The sequence below is a fragment of the Mauremys reevesii genome, linkage group 14 (assembly GCF_016161935.1).
Source record: "Mauremys reevesii isolate NIE-2019 linkage group 14, ASM1616193v1, whole genome shotgun sequence".
Classification (NCBI taxonomy): domain Eukaryota; kingdom Metazoa; phylum Chordata; order Testudines; family Geoemydidae; genus Mauremys; species Mauremys reevesii.
The window spans coordinates 13935100-13952268 of record NC_052636.1 but is presented as its reverse complement, the minus strand read 5'-3'; the positions used below and the strand labels follow the sequence as shown (position 1 = coordinate 13952268).

Below are 17169 nucleotides of genomic sequence, written 5' to 3'. Positions count from 1 at the left end.
TCAAGAAGCGACTGTGTCTCTGATTAGTCCTGACAGGGCCGAGCGAACTGAGCTGCGAAATATTCCTGTTATTCAAGCAACCTCGCTGGCTCTGCTGTTTTACTGGGAGACTTTTATACCTGGATCCGGACTCCACATCTTCCTTAAAGTCCAGACTCCAGATCCCAGTGTCTGTGTGTGTGTGTGTGTGTGTGTGTGTGTGTGTGTGTGTGTGTGTGTGTGTGTGTGTGTGTGTGTGTGTGAGAGAGCCCCTGCCTCTCTCTTTCCTCCAGTATTTCCCACTCACCACTTCTCCTCTGCTGCTCCTCCTCCTCTCTGCTCACTCCCATTCTCTGTCCTCATCTCTGGAGTTACTCAATGCCGAAGCTTCACACAAAAAAAAAGAGAGAGAGAAAAGAAGAAGAAGGAGGGGAAAAAAAAATCTCACCAAAGACAAGGACTCCAGGAGGGGCTTTCAAATGAATTCCTCCCCCCCCTCCCTCCTTTCCTTGTGTTTTACAACACTGTGTCTTCCCTGCTCAGGAGATCACACCAGAAAGCCACACACAGGAGAAGGGGAAGCGAATTTTCTCTGTGTCTAGATGTATTTTTCTCCCAGGCTGCAGATGGCATTAGGATCTTGAAGGAAAAAAAAACAACACACAAAACAACCAACTTTCCAGCCCTGGCATGAAAAATCCAGGCAGGGAGGGGGAAAAAATCCATACAACTTTTTCTAGCCTAGGGGGGCAAAGGCTCTGGGCGCCTCTTGATTTGTGTGTGTGAATCTCCAGGAGGAAAACACAGAGAAGGGGTGGAAAAAAAAAATCCCTTTTCCTTTGCAATCATGGCATTGAGGACTTCATTGCTTGCACTCTGTATGGGGTTACTGGTTTCCTGGCTGGAACTGTGGATTATATCAGCTGTTAGCCTGGAGCCAATATACTGGAACACAGCAAATAAAAAGTAAGTGGGGAAAGGGAGGGTTTCTTGCTGGGTTTTGGGCTATGAAAAGGGGAAGGGTTGGGGGGGGGGGAGAAGAGGGAAGGCACCCCCCAAGTTTTAAATCGCTGGCTGTGTTTGGGGTTCATTTGGGGGCTGCAAATCCCAGAGGAGAAGGGGGCGGGGAGGAAACGTGAAGGGAAAAAGAAATGGCAAGGTGGGGGGTTGGTTCATTTCCCCCAATCTAGTCAATTTCAAGTGTCACTGACTAGGATTTTACATTTCCCCCCAAATCTAGTCAATTTCAAGTGTCACTGACTAGGATTTTACATTTCCCCCAATCTAGTCAATTTCAAGTGTCACTGACTAGGATTTTACATTTCCCCCCCAATCTAGTCCATTTCAAGTGTAAACTGACTAGGATTTTATGAGGACCCGGGTGAGTTTCACCCTCAAAAGTCTGCCACTGAATCCTTGTCAAACTTTTCTTTCTTCCCCTTGATCCCTCTTCAGTCAACCCATTTCTTGGAAAGTGTGTTGGGAGTGGGACCTCCTCCCCCCCCTCCACAAAAATCAAGGGGGATGTTTTATTTAACAAAATCAGCCTCTGAAAGAGGGGGGGAAAGGGGGGATTGTTGTGTTTGCTCTTTATAATCATCATATTTTTTTTTTTTAATTCTGGACAAATCGGTGTTTTCAGTGCAAAGGTGAGAGGTTTTTAGGGGGCAGAAATATCTGATGGCCTTTTGACGCTGTCCAGCGCCGGAGAGCGACTGTGTGTGTGTATCGAACGGGGAGGGGAGATTCCCTTCAAATTAGTTATTGTGTTTGTGTTTCTTTAGCTATATACTGGCAGCTTCTTAAAGTTGTGTGTAGTTTGACATCCCCTTGAAACAACTGACTGTGTGTATCAGAAGATCAGGGCTGGAAGAGACCTCAGGAGATCATCTAGTCCAGACCTCTGGGGCTTGGCTTGCGTTGTGGAGATTTTAGTTTCGCACCCGGGCCTCTGTCTGCTGGCCTGCGCTTTATAGGGGTGCATAGGTCAAAGCAGGCGTTTCTCTCTGCCCGGGAAGATCTGGAAGCGACGTTTTTCTCCCCTCCTGGCTGCATCATTCCAGACCCGAGAGCCATCGAAACCACCCGCGTGTTGCATCTGCTCCGGGCTCAATCAAAACCCCACCCGGAGAAAAGGACAAAGTTTTAGGGGGGGGGTCCGACGGGCTGGCGAGGGACGGGCGCCCGGTGGCCAGAAATATGGAGCACTCGTCAACGCGCCAGTTCCTCCCATCCGCGTGTGTCAGCGCTTCCTAGCAACAAATACACGGTCGAGCTAACGGATCTATTTGTCGAAATCTTTTCCACCGGCCCCCAGGCCCGAAAAAGGGGTTCGCTGTCTCCCGGCGGCCTCTCCTTGCAGATCTAGGGAGAAAGGTGTTTTTCGGCAGCGTCCCGGGGTGGGTATTTCCCCTCCCGCTCCATCCCCAAAGGGGTGTGTGGATCTTAAAACGGCATAAAAAGAAAGGCCACTTTATTTAAAAAATGTATTTATTTCCCGGCGCAGAATGAACATATCGGACCAGATCAGCCGCGGGCGACACTGGGAGCTGGCAGTGTGTGTGTGTCTGGGAACACATCGTGTCATTTTTTCACACCACTTTCTTTTTAAAGCAAAGCATTGGTTTGGTTTTGGACACGGGCGCCAGCTTCGATCTCTGACACTCCTATACATAGATCCATAGACACCCCCCCAAATCGCCCGGCCGGCCCAAGGCTCGAAAATTGCTGACCGGCTTTAAAAAATCCCCGAACGCCGAGTCCCGTTTTCAAAGGTCACTCGGGCCCAGTGCAGAGCCCCGGCACTTCTACGTCAGTGGCGAATGTAAAAAAAAAAATCACTTCAGCTTCTTTTGTGACAAATTAAGCACTGCTTGGGGCCGTTCGGCTAAATCAATGGGAACAAGGTGCCTAAACCCCTTGGGGAAACTGGACCCTAGCGGCCTGAGACTCAGGGGAAGGCTTCTAAATCTCCTGGGCCCACAAGCTGTGTTTCTGTGTGTGCGTGGTAGGGGATTGGGACACTAGCGATCGGGCCGGTCCCGAGGTTGGAGGGAACGGGCTCCCCGCAACCCGGTTTCTCTCTTGCGTTTCCTTGGGCACCAGTTTTTTCTCCTCTCTTGTGCTCAGGCCTGGGAGTTTCCGCAGCCCAGCCAGAAACTATCCAATAGTCTCATTTTTTCCGGGGGGGATCCCATGAAGATTTTCGGCGTCCAATCCGGCGGGATCCATCGACCGATTTTTTGGAACGATCTTCAAACCGGACCTTTGCTAAAAGCGGAAAAATCTGGGCCTCCCTTTTCCCGGCCAGAGCTCAGATTTATCCCGCAAACCCCCTGCCCCCGAATCCTGGGATTGGAAGCCACTCGGACAATTTCGAGCGGAAGGACACAGGGGAGAGATTCGGGCGGCCCGTCTCGGTCACCGCCGTCGGGTTTTATGAAGCTGGCCAGAAGTTTGCCGCCGGCTTGTAACAGTCCCTCCAACGCCGGTGGAGTTATTCCGCACGAATGCCGTCGTTTGCTTAAAATTAAGAAGGCAAAATGCCACGCCCGACGGCCGGGCCGAGCTGCTGAAAATGAGTTTCAATATAGGCAGGGCCCATCTGAGTCGGCCTGATCGCGAACGAATATTTTAACATCCGGGTCGGACTTTAGCAGCCAGGAACCGACGCCGATCCGTGTGCCTTCTGCTGAAAACCTTTAACGCTCCCCTGCCGGGAGATGCAGCTGGCTCTGGGGCGGGGATGCAGCGACTGGGGCGGTTTCAAAGCGACCCCCGCCTGGGTTCGATCGGCCTCATAACAGCGCCAGCGTCCCTTCAAATCACTCGCCCTTACTCAAGGGAGAGGTGCCGGCGGGGCAGACGAAGGGTTCGCGCCCCCAGCTTGGCAGCCGACTGAAACACTCAGGGGCCTCTCGCGTCTTCGCACCCGGCCGAGGATTTACCCCCAGAGTCGAGAGGGGCCCCTGGGCCTCCGCGGGATTCGTGGGGGGGGGGCGAGAGATCAGAGGCCGCCGGGCGTGGCGGGGTATTTCCAGAGCTTGCTTTGCGGTGGCGGGGTGAGGGCGGGATCTGCTCCGGCCCGTACGGATATGTGCAGACTCCGGGGGCGGGGGGGGGGGCGTTACGGGGCTCGGACGGGGCCTCCGGAGCCCGGGCCGGCCGAGGAAACGCAGGGGAAATTCCCTGGAACCGCGAAATCAGGCCGCCGGCCCTGGAGAGAATAGGCAGTAGAGGCTCCTCTGCTACGCTCCAGAGGTTCGATCCCACCCCCCGGCGGCCAGGGGCTGTTGGCGTCAGGACGCCTGGGTTCTAACCCTGACTCTGGCATCGATAAGGAATAGAACCCAGGAGTCCTGGCTCCCAGCCCCCAACCTTCCCGCTCTAACTACTAGACTCCCCTCCCCTCCCAGAGCCAGGGAGAGAATTCAGGAGTCCTGGCTCCCAGCCCCCCTGCTCTGACCCCCCAGCCCCCACTCCCCTCCCAGAGCCAGGGAGAGAACCCAGGAGTCCTGGCTCCCAGCCCCTGATCTAACCCACCAGCCCCTACTCCTCCCAGAGCCGGGAGAGAACCCAGGAGTCCTGGCTCCCAGCCCCCTGCTCTAACCCCCAGCCCCTACTCCTCTCCCGGAGCCAGGAGAGAACCCAGGAGTCCTGGCTCCCAGCCCCCTGCTCTAACCCACCAGCCCCACTCCTCCCAGAGCCGGGAGAGAACCCAGGAGTCCTGGCTCCCAGCCCCCCTGCTCTAACCCACTAGCCCCCACTCCCCTCCCAGAGCCGGGGAGAGAACCCAGGAGTCCTGGCTCCCAGACCCCCTGCTCTGACCCACCAGCCCCCACTACCCTCCCAGAGCCGGGGAGAGAACCCAGGAGTCCTGGTTCCCAGGCCCGCACCCCCAACCCGTTAGAGTAGTAGCTGCGCCCCGCCCCAGAGGTGGCTGCATCTCCACGCCAGGTCCCTCGGGCACCAGAGGCAGCTGATTGGGGTCTTTCACCCAACTCTGGGCGGGGGTGGGTCTGGATGGCCGGGGACTGGCTGGCTCCGGGGGGGGGGGGGGGCGCGGGTTGGGGTCCCCTCTCTGACTCCCCGTCTCCGGCAGGTTCCAGGCGGCGGGCGGCTACGTCCTGTACCCGCAGATCGGCGACCGGCTGGACCTGATCTGCCCGCGGTCCCGGCCCCCGGGCCCCTTCTCGGCGGAGGAGTACGAGTATTACAAGCTGTACCTGGTGCCGGGCGATCAGGCCCGGGCGTGCGAGATCCTGCAGGCCCCCAACCTGCTGCTGACGTGCGACCGGCCCGAGCACGACGTGCGATTCACCATCAAGTTCCAGGAGTTCAGCCCCAACCTGTGGGGGAGACCCAAAGCAAACAACCCAGGACTACTACATCATCAGTGGTGCCCCGGACTGGGGTTCTCCCAGCGCGGGGCTGGGAGCCACGACTCCTGGATTGAGTCTGATACATTTCCCTGCTGCAGCTCGGCGCCGGGCGAGGGGTCCCTGGGTCACCGGCCGCCCCGCCCCAGAGGTGGCCGCATCTCAGCGCCGGGCGAGGGGTCCCTGGGTCACCGGCCGCCCCGCCCCAGAGGTGGCCGCATCTCAGCGCCGGGCGAGGGGTCCCCGGGTCACCGGCCGCCCCGCCCCAGAGGTGGCCGCATCGCAGCGCCGGGCGAGGTCCTGGGTCACCGGCCGCCCGCCCAGAGGTGGCCGCATCTCAGCGCCGGGCGAGGTCCCGGGTCACCGGCCGCCCGCCCCAGAGGTGGCCGCATCTCAGCGCCGGGCGAGGTCCCTGGGTCACCAGCCACCCCGCCCCAGAGGTGGCTGCATCTCAGCGCCGGGCGAGGGTCCCTGTGCAACCGGCCGCCCCGCCCCAGAGGTTGACGCCTCTCAGCGCCGGGCGAGTGGTCCCTGGGTAACCGGCCGCCCCTCCCCATAGGTGGCCGCATCTCCGCGCCGGGCGAGGGGTCCCTGGGTAACCGGCCGCCCCGCCCCAGAGGTGGCAGCATCTCAGCGCCGGGCGAGGGATCCCTGGGTAACCGGCCGCCCCGCCCCAGAGGTGGCTGCATCTCAGCGCCAGGTGAGGGGGCCCTGGGTAACCGGCCGCCCCGCCCCAGAGGTGGGCGCATCTTGGCACCGGGCGAGGGGTCCCTGGGTAACCGGCCGCCCCGCCCCAGAGGTGGCCGCATCTCCGCGCCGGGTGAGGGGTCCCTGGGTAACCGGCCACCCCGCCCCAGAGGTGGGCGCATCTCAGCGCCAGGCGAGGGGTCCCTGGGTAACCGGCCGCCCCGCCCCAGAGGTGGCCGCATCTCAGCGCCGGGCGAGGGGTCCCTGGGTAACCGGCCGGCCCGCTCCAGAGGTGGCTGCATCTCAGTGCTGGGTGAGGGGTCCCTGGGTAACCGGCCGCCCGCCCCAGAGGTGGCCGCATCTCAGCGCCGGGCGAGGTCCCGGGTCACCGGCCGCCCGCCCCAGAGGTGGCCGCAGCTCAGCGCTGGCGAGGTCCTGGGTAACCGGCCGCCCGCCCCAGAGGTGGGCGCATCTCAGCGCCGGGCGAGGGGTCCCCAGGTAACCGGCCGCCCCGCCCCAGAGGTGGCCGCATCTCAGTGCCGGGCGAGGGGTCCCTGGGTAACCGGCCGCCCTGCCCCAGAGGTGGCCGCATCTCAGCGCCGGGCGACAGATGTGGCCGGTGGGGGTCCGTGGCTGGGATCTGGGGGGCGGCTCCTGTCTCTTAGGCTCTGTGGTGTGAAATCCAGCTCCCCCCCCCCAACACAATCTGTCCGTCTGTCTGTCTCCTGCCCTCCTACGCTGTGTATTCCTGAGTCAGTCGCTCGCCGCCCACCAGCCGCTGGCATCTGTCGGCTTCTCCCCCCCCCACCTCACCCTCATCTCTGCCGGGGCCCCTCACTCCCGACCCGCAGCCCCCCCAGCTCTGCCGGTGCCCCTCACTCCCGACCCACAGCCCCTGCTGGCCCGGCTCTGGGCTCCCCTCCCCCGACTCCTAAGGCCGTGCCTGGGGTGACAGTGGCAGGCTCCCATCCGGGTCTGAGAAGTTGGGGGGCAGAGTTGGAGCCGTGGGGTGACCCCCCCCCCGAGTCCAGTGTTGTGTCCTAGGGGTGGGGGGTGGTTTGCATGGGACGGAGACTCTCAACAGGAAGCATTTGCACGTTGCGGGTGAGCGTGCGAGAGACCGAGGCAGCTTGCACGGGGGGGATGTGCACATGGACTGGTGTGAGTGTGGAACAGGGGTGGGCGTGCAAGGGGGTAGCTCCGTGCTGGCACACTCCGACTGTCCCCTCCCACCCCCCCCAAAATGGTCCTCATACACACAGACCCTCACGTGAATTTGCACACACACACCGTCCTTGCACGACCCTAATTCTTTGCACACTCACTTCCCTGCACACGCCCAGGGGACCTATCACCTTTGCGCGCCAACCCTCTGGGCACAGCCTCTGTCGCACACTCGTAGCCATTTGGTCCTTTGCACACCCATTTGCACACCCTGTGGCTCACCCCCCCCTCATACTAGGGCCTGCACACAACTCCTGGCCCGCTCGCTCAACCTGGCATGCACACGTACCCCGGTGTGGCCGTTTGGTTTCTTGCACATGTGGCCTGTTGCACACTCACACCGCTGCACCCTCCCTTTCTTGCACGTAGAGCTGTTCAGCCCCTCGCACGCTCGACTGGTCCCTTGCACACTCACTCCCTCTCTTGCACACACACGTGCAGCCTCTTGCACGCTCCCTTCCACGCACACTCACATGCCCAGGGCCCCGCCCCCTCCTCTGCCACCCACAGGCTCTCGCACGCCCGCTGGTCTGTGCACACTCACCCCCCCCCCCAGACGGCACAAGGCCTCATCCCCTGGCGGCTGCTGCACGTGCTTGTGCATGCGTGTGCGAGACAGAGCGTGTGCGAGACGGGGGGGGGCTGGCCTGAGCAGTCCACCCCCCCACAACCCGGAGCCTGGCGGCTGCTCCGGAATATTTTCCCTTTTGAAATCCAGGCGCTGACGCTTCCTGACAGCTGGGTCACGGGGCGGGGGCGGGGAGCAGCACGGAGGGGATAGGACGGGGAGGAAGGAAGAGGGGAGGGCCGGTTGAAGCAGCAGGGCCCCACGTGGGGGCAATCGTTGCCCCTGGGGGAGGAGGGCTGCACGTCCATTTCCGCCCCGTGGTTCCCATCACAGGCCCTGGTGGTCTTTCCCCCATCGCTATGGCAACTGCCTCCCGACAAACCAGGGCCTTCCGGGCATCCTGGCAACCACGCCACGGCAACCGCCCCCCCCCGACCCCACCCCAGAGAGGCTCCCCCCACACACCCGGGGGAAGGGGGGGCTCAGCGGGGGGGCAGGGTGTAACCTGGGGAAGGGACGGTCAAACCCTCAGGCCCCACCCCCATTCCCACCCCTCCCCCTCCTCGCTGCCCCTCCCCACCCCATTCCCACCCCTCCCCTCCTCGCTGCCCCTCCCCACCCCCATTCCCACCCCTCCCCTCCCTCGCTGCCCCTCCCCACCCCCATTCCCACCCCTCCCCTCCTCCTCGCTGCCCCTCCCACCCCCATTCCCACCCCTCCCCTCCCTCCCTGCCCTCCCTCCTCCCTTTGCTGCCCCAGCATCTTCTGGGGGTGTTGGGGTTTCCTGGGGTGGGTGTGGGGGAAGGTGCTTGGAAGGGATCCTGGGGTGGCCCTGGGGGGGAGAGAGGCCAGGAGAAGCAGGGAAGGGAGATGGTGGGGACATGGAGGGGAGGGGGCAGGAGCATGGGGGGGAGGAGCTGACCCAGATTCTTGTCAGATGATTGTTCTGCCCAACCAGACACGAGGCGGGGGAGGGGGGGGGGGGTCAGGTGCCAAGTAGGGCAGGAAGTGACAGAACCGGAAACACCCCCCAGTAAAAAATCCCCGGGTAACCGGCCGCTCCGCCCCAGAGGTGGCGGCATCTCAGCGCCGGGCGAGGGGTCCCTGGGTAACCAGCCGCCCCGCCCCAGAGGTGGCTGCATCTCAGCGCTGGGCGAGGGGTCCCTGGGTAACCGGCCGCCCCGCCCCAGATGTGGCTGCATCTCGGCGCCGGGCGAGGGGTCCCTGGGTAACCAACCGCCCCGCCCCAGAGGTGGCTGCATCTCAGCGCCGGGCGAGGGGTCCCTGGGTCACCGGCCGCCCCGCCCCAGAGGTGGCTGCATCTCAGCGCCGGGCGAGGGGTCCCTGGATCACCGGCCGCCCCGCCCCAGAGGTGACTGCATCTCAGCGCCGGGCGAGGGGTCCCTGGGTAACCACCCGCCCCGCCCCAGAGGTGGCTGCATCTCAGCGCCGGGCGAGGGGTCCCCGGGGAACCGGCCGCCCCTCCCCAGAGGTGGCCGCATCTCGGCACCGGGCGAGGGGTCCCTGGGTAACGGCCGCCCGCCCCAGAGGTGGCTGCATCTCAGCGCCGGGCGAGGGGTCCCTGGGTCACCGGCCGCCCCGCCCCAGAGGTGGCTGCATCTAATACACAAATGTTTGTTCCAGCTCTTTAAACGCACCAGGACTCCTGGGTCCAGAGCAGGGTGGTGGGGACAGACCAGACCAGGGCCAGTGGCTGGGGGCTGGTGGTTTTGAGGTGGGGCACGGAGCAGTGCGGGAAGTGGGGGGGGGTTGTTGGGCTGCGGCTCTGTGTGTGCCAGGAGCCGATGTGTTGGGGGGCTGAATGTGTGTGGGTGGGACAGGTGATGGGGGGCCTGTCTCTGCCCTGGGGGGAGCTGTGTAGGAGGGGCCTGGGGGCAGGGAGCCATGGAGGGGATGTGGGGGGGGCATGGGGAAGGCTGGCTGGGGGGGGGCTGGCCCGGGGAGCCGGCAGCTTTGAGCCCGGACCCCCCCATGTTGGGCGGTGAAAGGACCCGGCCATGCACAGCTAATGCGATGTGACAGCCCGGCCTGCCGGCACCCCCAGCACCTGCTGCCACCGCACGCATGCAAACCCCCCCGACACACACTGCTCCCTCGGGGACCCCGGCGTCCGGGCCACCCGCTCCCCCCCGCTCGGCTTCAGCACCGACCTCCCAATGGGCTCCCAGCCCCTCTGCTCTAACCCCCCAGCCCCCACTCCCCTCCCAGAGCCGGGGAGAGAACCCAGGAGTCCTGGCTCCCAGCCCCCCCTGCTCTAACCCCAAGCCCCACTGCCCTCCCAGAGCCGGGAGAGAACCCAGGAGTCCTGGCTCCCAGCCCCCTGCTCTAACCACCAGCCCCACTGCCCTCCCAGAGCCAGGAGAGAACCCAGGAGTCCTGGCTCCCAGCCCCTGCTCTGACCCATCAGCCCCACTCCTCCCAGAGCCAGGAGAGAACCCAGGAATCCTGGCTCCCAGCCCCCCTGCTCTAACCCCCCAGCCCCCACTGCCCTCCCAGAGCCGGTGAGAGAACCCAGGAGTCCTGGCTCCCAGCTCCCCCTGCTCTAACCCACCAGCCCCCACTCCCCTCCCAGAGCCGGGCAGAGAACCCAGGAGTCCTGGCTCCCAGCACCCCCTGCTCTGACCCACCAGCCCCCACTCCCCGCCGAGAGCCGGGCAGAGAACCCAGGAGTCCTGGCTCCCAGCTCCCCCTGCTCTAACCCACCAGCCCCCACTCCCCTCCCAGAGCCGGGGAGAGAACCCAGGAGTCCTGGCTCCCAGCCCCCCCTTCTGTAACCCACCAGCCCCCACTCCCCTCCCAGAGCCATGCCGGGAGCCCGGACTCCTGGGTCCAGAGGGGGATTTTCCAGGCTGGAGGCTGCACTGTCCCTGCGGGTCGAGAGGCAAATTGCTGAGAGCAGCACAATAGTGACCTAGTAACACAGCCCGGTGTGTGTGTGTGTGAGAGAGAGAGAGCTAGGCCTGTCTCTGTGTGTGTGTGTGTGTGTGTGTGTGTGTCTCACACAGCCTCCCCCCACACGCACCCAACACACGCCGCGGTCAGAGACCCACATGCACACGGCCGGCGCGACCGGGAGATCACACACACACGGCACCAGCCAACACACGTCACATACAGCGTCCGTCCGCAGAACCATCCTGCCCCCCAACCGCCCCTGCTGAGCCCCCCCACCCCGCTCCCTGCCCCACACTGCCCCCTAGCGCCAGCCCCCGCCCCGTTCCCTGCCCCACAACGCCCCACAGCGCCCCCTAGTGCCGCCCTGGGGCCAGCCCCCTGCCAGGGGAGAGCGCCCCCTGCTGAGCCCCCGCCCCGCTCCCTGCCCCACAGCGCCCCTAGTGCCGCCTGGGGCCAGCCCCTGCCAGGAGAGCGCCCCTGCTGAGCCCCGCCCTGCTCCCTGCCCCTGGCGCCCCTAATGCCACCTGGGGCCAGCCCCTGCCAGGAGAGCGCCCGCTGCTGAGCCCCCGCCCGCTCCCTGCCCCACAGCGCCCCTAGTGCTGCCTGGGGCCAGCCCTGCCTGCCAGGGAGAGCGCCCCTGCTGAGCCCCTGCCCCGCTCCCTGCCCCTGGCGCCCCTAGCGCCGCCTGGGGCCAGCCCCCTGCCAGGGGAGAGCGCCCCCTGCTGCCCCCGCCCCCTGCCCCACAGCGCCCCCTAGTGCTGCCCTGGGGCCAGCCCTGCCTGCCAGGGGAGAGCGCCCCCTGCTGAGCCCCTGCCCGCTCCTGCCCACAGCGCCCCTGCTGCCCCTGCCCCGCTCCCTGCCCCTGGCGCCCCTAGCGCGCCCTGGGGCCAGCCCCTGCCCACAGCGCCCCTAGCGCCGCCCTGGGGCCAGCCCCTGCCAGGGAGGCGCCCCTGCTGCCCCCGCCCGCTCTGATGTCCCTGTGTCTCCCCACAGCCACGTCGGACGGCACCAAGGAGGGGCTGGAGAACCTGAGGGGCGGCGCCTGCCTCTCGAAGGGGATGAAAGTCGTCTTGAAAGTGGGGCAGCGTAAGTCACCAACGTGCTGTGGGGGGGGGGGGAATTCAGTGTCGGGGGGGCAGCAGGGGGCGCTCTCCCCTGGCAGGCGGGGCTGGCCCCAGCGTGGCGCTAGGGGGCGCCGTGGGGCAGGGAGCATGAATTGGAGGACTGGGAGCCAGGACTCCTGGGTTCTCTCCCCGGCTCTGGGAGGGGAGTGGGGGCTGGTGTGTTAGAGAAGGGGGGGCTGGGAGCCAGGACTCCTGGGTTCTCTCCCCGGCTCTGGGAGGAGTGGGGGCTGGTGGGTTAGAGCAGGGGGCTGAGCCAGGACTCCTGGGTTCTCTCCTGGCTCTGGGAGGAGTGGGGGCTGGTGTGTTAGAGCAGGGGGCTGGGAGCCAGGACTCCTGGGTTCTCTCCTGGCTCTGGGAGGAGTGGGGGCTGGTGGGTTAGAGCAGGGGCTGGGAGCCAGGACTCCTGGGTTCTCCCCGGCTCTGGGAGCGGAGTGGGGGCTGGTGGGTTAGAGCAGGGGGTCCTGGGAGCCAGGACTCCTGGGTTCTCTCCCTGGCTCTGGGACGGGAGCAGGGGCTGGAGCGATACTGAAGGCGGGCACGGAGCCCGGACTCCTGGGTTCTCTCCCCGGCTCTGGGAGGAGTGGGGCTGGTGTGTTAGAGCAGGGGGCTGGGAGCCAGGAAACCTGGGTTCTCTCCCGGCTCTGGGAGGGGAGTGGGGTCTGGTGGGTTAGAGCAGGGGGCCTGGGAGCCAGGACTCCTGGGTTCTCTCCCCGGCTCTGGGAGGGGAGTGGGGGCTGGTGGGTTAGAGCAGGGGGGGCTGGGAGCCAGGACTCCTGGGTTCTCTCCCTGGCTCTGGGAGGGGAGTGGGGGCTGGTGGTTAGAGCAGGGGGGCTGGGAGCCAGGACTCCTGGGTTCTCTCCCCGGCTCTGGGAGGGGAGTGGGGGCCGGTGGGTCGGAGCAGGGGGCGCTGGGAGCCAGGACTCCTGGGCTGCCTTTCTCCCATCTGGGTTGATCTGGCTGATTGCCAGGGAGCCCCTCCAACGAGCTAATTAGCGCTGTGTGATTGCAGCGCGGGGTGGGAAGAGGAGGGGAAGTAGCGAGTGGGGGAGGGGAAAGGGGGAGGAGCTTTCTCTGTGATTGACAGCATCTAAAAGTGGCTCCAGCTCCCCGACCCCGAACTGGGGTGAATGACCCACACCCTCTGCTCAACTCCCTACCACCCCCACGCAAGGCAGAGCTGGGGGGGCAGGGCTGGGCTGGCAGGGGCTGCGGGTCGGGAGTGAGGGGCACCGGCAGTGCTGTGGGGGGCCAGGGCCGGGCTGGCAGGGGGCTGCGGGTCGGGAGTGAGGGGCACCGGCAGAGCTGGGGGGTGAGGGGGTTGGTCCTGTGTTCCAGAGACGCCAATGGTGAATGACGCCCCCTGCTGGCCAGGCCAGGTACTGCAGCACGCAGAGGGGAAGGGGGCTGGGGGAAGTGGGGTACTGGGGACACCTTGCACCCACCCAGGGGGAAGTGTGTGTTGGGGACCCTGGTCTGTGAGCCCCTGTCACTGCCCCCCGCCCACGTCTCTCTCTCTGCCCCCCCAGATCCCAGCACGGGCTCCAAGTCCCAGAAATCGAGGCCGGAGACGCCGCCCGAGAAGGAGCGCGGGACGCCGGGCGGGGCGGACGCTGGCCAGGAAAGCGCCGCAGGTACGGAGCTGCCCCCCCCTTCCTGTCCCGTTCCCCACCCAGCACTGGGGGTCCCTGCCCCTCCCCCAGCCTGCTCTGTCTGCCCCGTCAGCACCAGATCCCTGCCCTCGACTCCGCGTGTCCGGAGACTGGGGGTGGGGCGAGGTGGGGTGGGGTGTTTCCCCTTGAGGGGGCGTGGTTAGGTCAGGCCCCAGATTGGAGATAGGGTGGGGAGTGACTTGGAACAGAACCCAGGTGTCCTGGGTCCCCCCCCCCCAACCACCAGCCCCCACTTCCCTCCCAGCGCCGGGGAGAGAACCCAGGAGTCCTGGCTCCCAGCCCCCCCTGCTCTAACCCACCAGCCCCCACTGCCTTCCCGGAGCCGGGGAGAGAACCCAGGAGTCCTGGCTCCCAGCCCCCCCTGCTCTAACCCACCAGTCCCCGCTCCCCTCCCAGAGCCGGGGAGAGAACCCAGGAGTCCTGGCTCCCAGCCCCCTCTGCTCCGACCCACCAGCCCCCACTCCCCTCCCAGAGCCGGGGCGAGAACCCAGGCGTCCTGGCTCCCCGCCCCCGCTCTAACCCACCAGCCCCACTCCTCCCAGAGCCGGGGAGAGAACCCAGGAGTCCTGGCTCCCAGCCCCCCCCTGCTCTAACCCACCAGCCCCCACTGCCTTCCCGGAGCCGGGGAGAGAACCCAGGAGTCCTGGCTCCCGGCCCCCCCTGCTCTAACCCACCAGCCCCCACTGCCCTCCCGGAGCCGGGGAGAGAACCCAGGAGTCCTGGCTCCCGGCCCCCCCTGCTCTGACCCACCAGCCCCCACTCCCCTCCCAGAGCCGGGGCGGGAACCCAGGCGTCCTGGCTCGTGGTGGCAGCTGGCTGACTGGCTGAGCCCAGGGGGGTTGCTGAGCCCTTCCTGTCTGTCAACCCCGGTTAAGGAAGCTAATTGTCTCTGTGACGGGTCCCCCAGCCCAGGACACCTGGGTCCTCTACAGGCATCAGCATCCACCAGCCTCTCCCTCCCCCGCCGAGAGCGACAGGCCATTAACCCCTTCACACCCAGCAAGGGGGGGCGCGGGCTGGTGGGTTAGAGCAGAGGCGGGTGGGAGCCAGGACTCCTGGGTTCTCTCCCCGGCTCTGGGAGGGGAGTGGGGGCTGGTGGTTAGAGCAGCGGGGGCTGGGAGCCAGGACTCCTGGGTTCTCTCCCTGGCTCTGGGAGGGGAGTGGGGGCTGGTGGGTTAGAGCAGGGGGGGCTGGGAGCCCGGACTCCTGGGTTCTCTCCCCGGCTCTGGGAGGGGAGTGGGGGCTGGTGGTTAGAGCAGGGGGGGCTGGGAGCCAGGACTCCTGGGTTCTCTCCCCGGCTCTGGGAGGGGAGTGGGGGCTGGTGGGTTGGAGCAGGGGGGGCTGGGAGCCAGGACTCCTGGGTTCTCTCCCCGGCTCTGGGAGGGGAGTGGGGGCTGGTGGGTCAGAGCAGGGGGCGCGGGGAGCCAGGACTCCTGGGTTCTCTCCTGGCTCTGGGACGGAGTGGGGGCTGGTGGTTAGAGCTGAAGGGGGCTGGGAGCCAGGACTCCTGGGTTCTCTCCCTGGCTCTGGGAGGAGTGGGGGCTGGTGGGTTAGAGCAGGGGGCTGGGAGCCAGGACTCCTGGGTTCTCTCCCGGCTCTGGGAGGAGTGGGGCTGGTGGTTAGAGCAGGGGGCTGGGAGCCAGGACTCCTGGGTTCTCTGCCCTGCTCTGGGAGGGGAGCGGGGGCTGGTGGGTTAGAGCAGTGGGGGCGGGGAGCCCGGACTCCTGGGTTCTCTCCCCTGAGCCCTTTCTCTCTCTCTCTCCCCCCCCCCGCAGGCACTGGGAACGCCACTGGCCCGGCCGGGGGCGCGAACGGGCCCCTGCCCCAGCCCAACGTGCCCGCGGTGGCCGGGGCGGCCGGGGGCGCCGCCTTCGTGGCTTTGGTGGCGGCGGGCGTGACGGGGGCCGTGTGCTGGCGCCGGCGCCGGGCCAAGCAGAGCGACACCCACCTGCCGCCCCTCTCGCTCGGCGGCCTGGCGAGCCCCAAGCGGGGCGGGGCCGGCGGGGGGGGGAACAACAACGGGTCGGAGCCCAGCGACATCATCGTCCCGCTCCGGACGTCGGACGGGCCCTTCTGCCCCCACTACGAGAAAGTGAGCGGGGACTACGGGCACCCCGTCTACATCGTCCAGGAGATGCCCCCCCAGAGCCCCGCCAACATCTACTCCCCCGGGTGAGGGGCGGGAAGGGGGGCCCGGGCCCACCCCGGCACCGGCTACGGACTCGTGCCTCTCCCCCCCCCGAGACGGACGCCCCCTCCCGGCGCCGACGGGGTTCACGCGGAGCCAGGATGGAGACCCCCCAAATACAGACGCCCCCCCCGGTGCTGACGGGGTTCACGCGGAGCCAGGACGGTGACCCCCCCTGAGACGGACGCCCCCTCCCGGCGCTGAAGGGGTTCACGTGGAGCCAGGACGGCGACCCCCCCTAATACGGACGCCCCCCCCGGTGCTGACGGGGTTGACGCGGAGCCAGGACGGCGACCCCCCCTAATATGGACAGCGCCCCCCCAGCGCTGACGGAGACGGACGCCCCCCGCTCCTGATTCTTCCTCATGTGAACGGCCCCCGGCACGGACAGGATTAAAGCAGAGATGGGGGGGCCTTGTACTCTGGCACTGATGTGGGGGAGGGCTCAGAGCGGGTCCCTTCCCCAGACCCCCCCCCTCCAGCTCCGCTCCTCCCAGGCCAGATCCTCCCGCCCCCCCAGCTCCACCAGGGATGGGGGTCTTTGGGGCCGGGGGGAGGCCAGGAGCAGCTGTGTTATGTCTCGGGGTGGGGTGAGGGGAGATCAGCCCTGTTCAGGAGATTTTCCCCCCTGTCCTAAGCACTGGTGGGGGCAGTTTTAAACGCCCCCCCCAGTCCCCGTTCACGTGGAGTGGGGGTGGGATTCGAGGGGGAGGCGAAAGGTTTGGTCATTTCAACCATTGGGACCTTTTCCGTGTCTCCGTTTTGAAAATGTGACAACAAAAATGGCCGCCAGCCGCACGCGCCCCCCCCTTTATCAGAGAGACGTTTTCACCGGGGGGGGGGGGGCCAGGCATGGAGGTATGGGAGTGGGCTTGTCGTTTTTCACACACACCCGCCCCCCCCATCGCCATTCAGCAAGACGCGAACTTTAAGCCACAGGAAGTGACATTTCGCCCGCCGGGAAATGCGGCGGAGGAAGAGACTCGGGCGAGGGCGGGACTTCCTCTTTTGGGACGGGGCCTTCCTGTTTTGGGCGGGACTTCCTGTTTCGGGCGGGACTTCCTGCTTCGGGCCCGGAAATGACTTCAAGGGGGCGGGGTGGTGGGGCGGATCTTTGCAGGCTTCAACGACGTTTTTTGACCTGGGAATTTCTTAGCGTTTGTTGGTGGAATTTACTGTCCGATCACGTGCATTATAGACGTTCTTGTGCAGCCGTCTGGACGCCGTTGGTTATTTCCTACCCGTCTCTCCCCCGCCTCCTTTTCCCTCGTGAGTTCACGAGGGAGCCCCGGGGTGTGGGTGTTACACTTGTGATCCTGCTCCCTGGCCTTGGTGGGGGATGCGTGAGAGAGATTTCACCGGAGGCCTCGTCTCCTGGGAAAGCAGCGTGATTGGGGGGGGCTGGGTCCGGTTCTGGCGATACTTTGCATCAGGC

General features: G+C 65.6%; 1 protein-coding gene across 1 annotated transcript; it reads left to right on the top strand.

Moving 5' to 3' along the window:
* Positions 1–328: 328 nt before the first annotated feature.
* Positions 329–17055, top strand: EFNB3 (ephrin B3). Its single transcript, XM_039500071.1, is given in 6 exon segments — positions 329–945; positions 5081–5354; positions 5356–5374; positions 11746–11838; positions 13403–13507; positions 15322–17055. Coding segments are annotated over 6 exon segments (1011 nt in total). The 5' UTR covers positions 329–826; the 3' UTR covers positions 15723–17055.
* Positions 17056–17169: the final 114 nt, after the last annotated feature.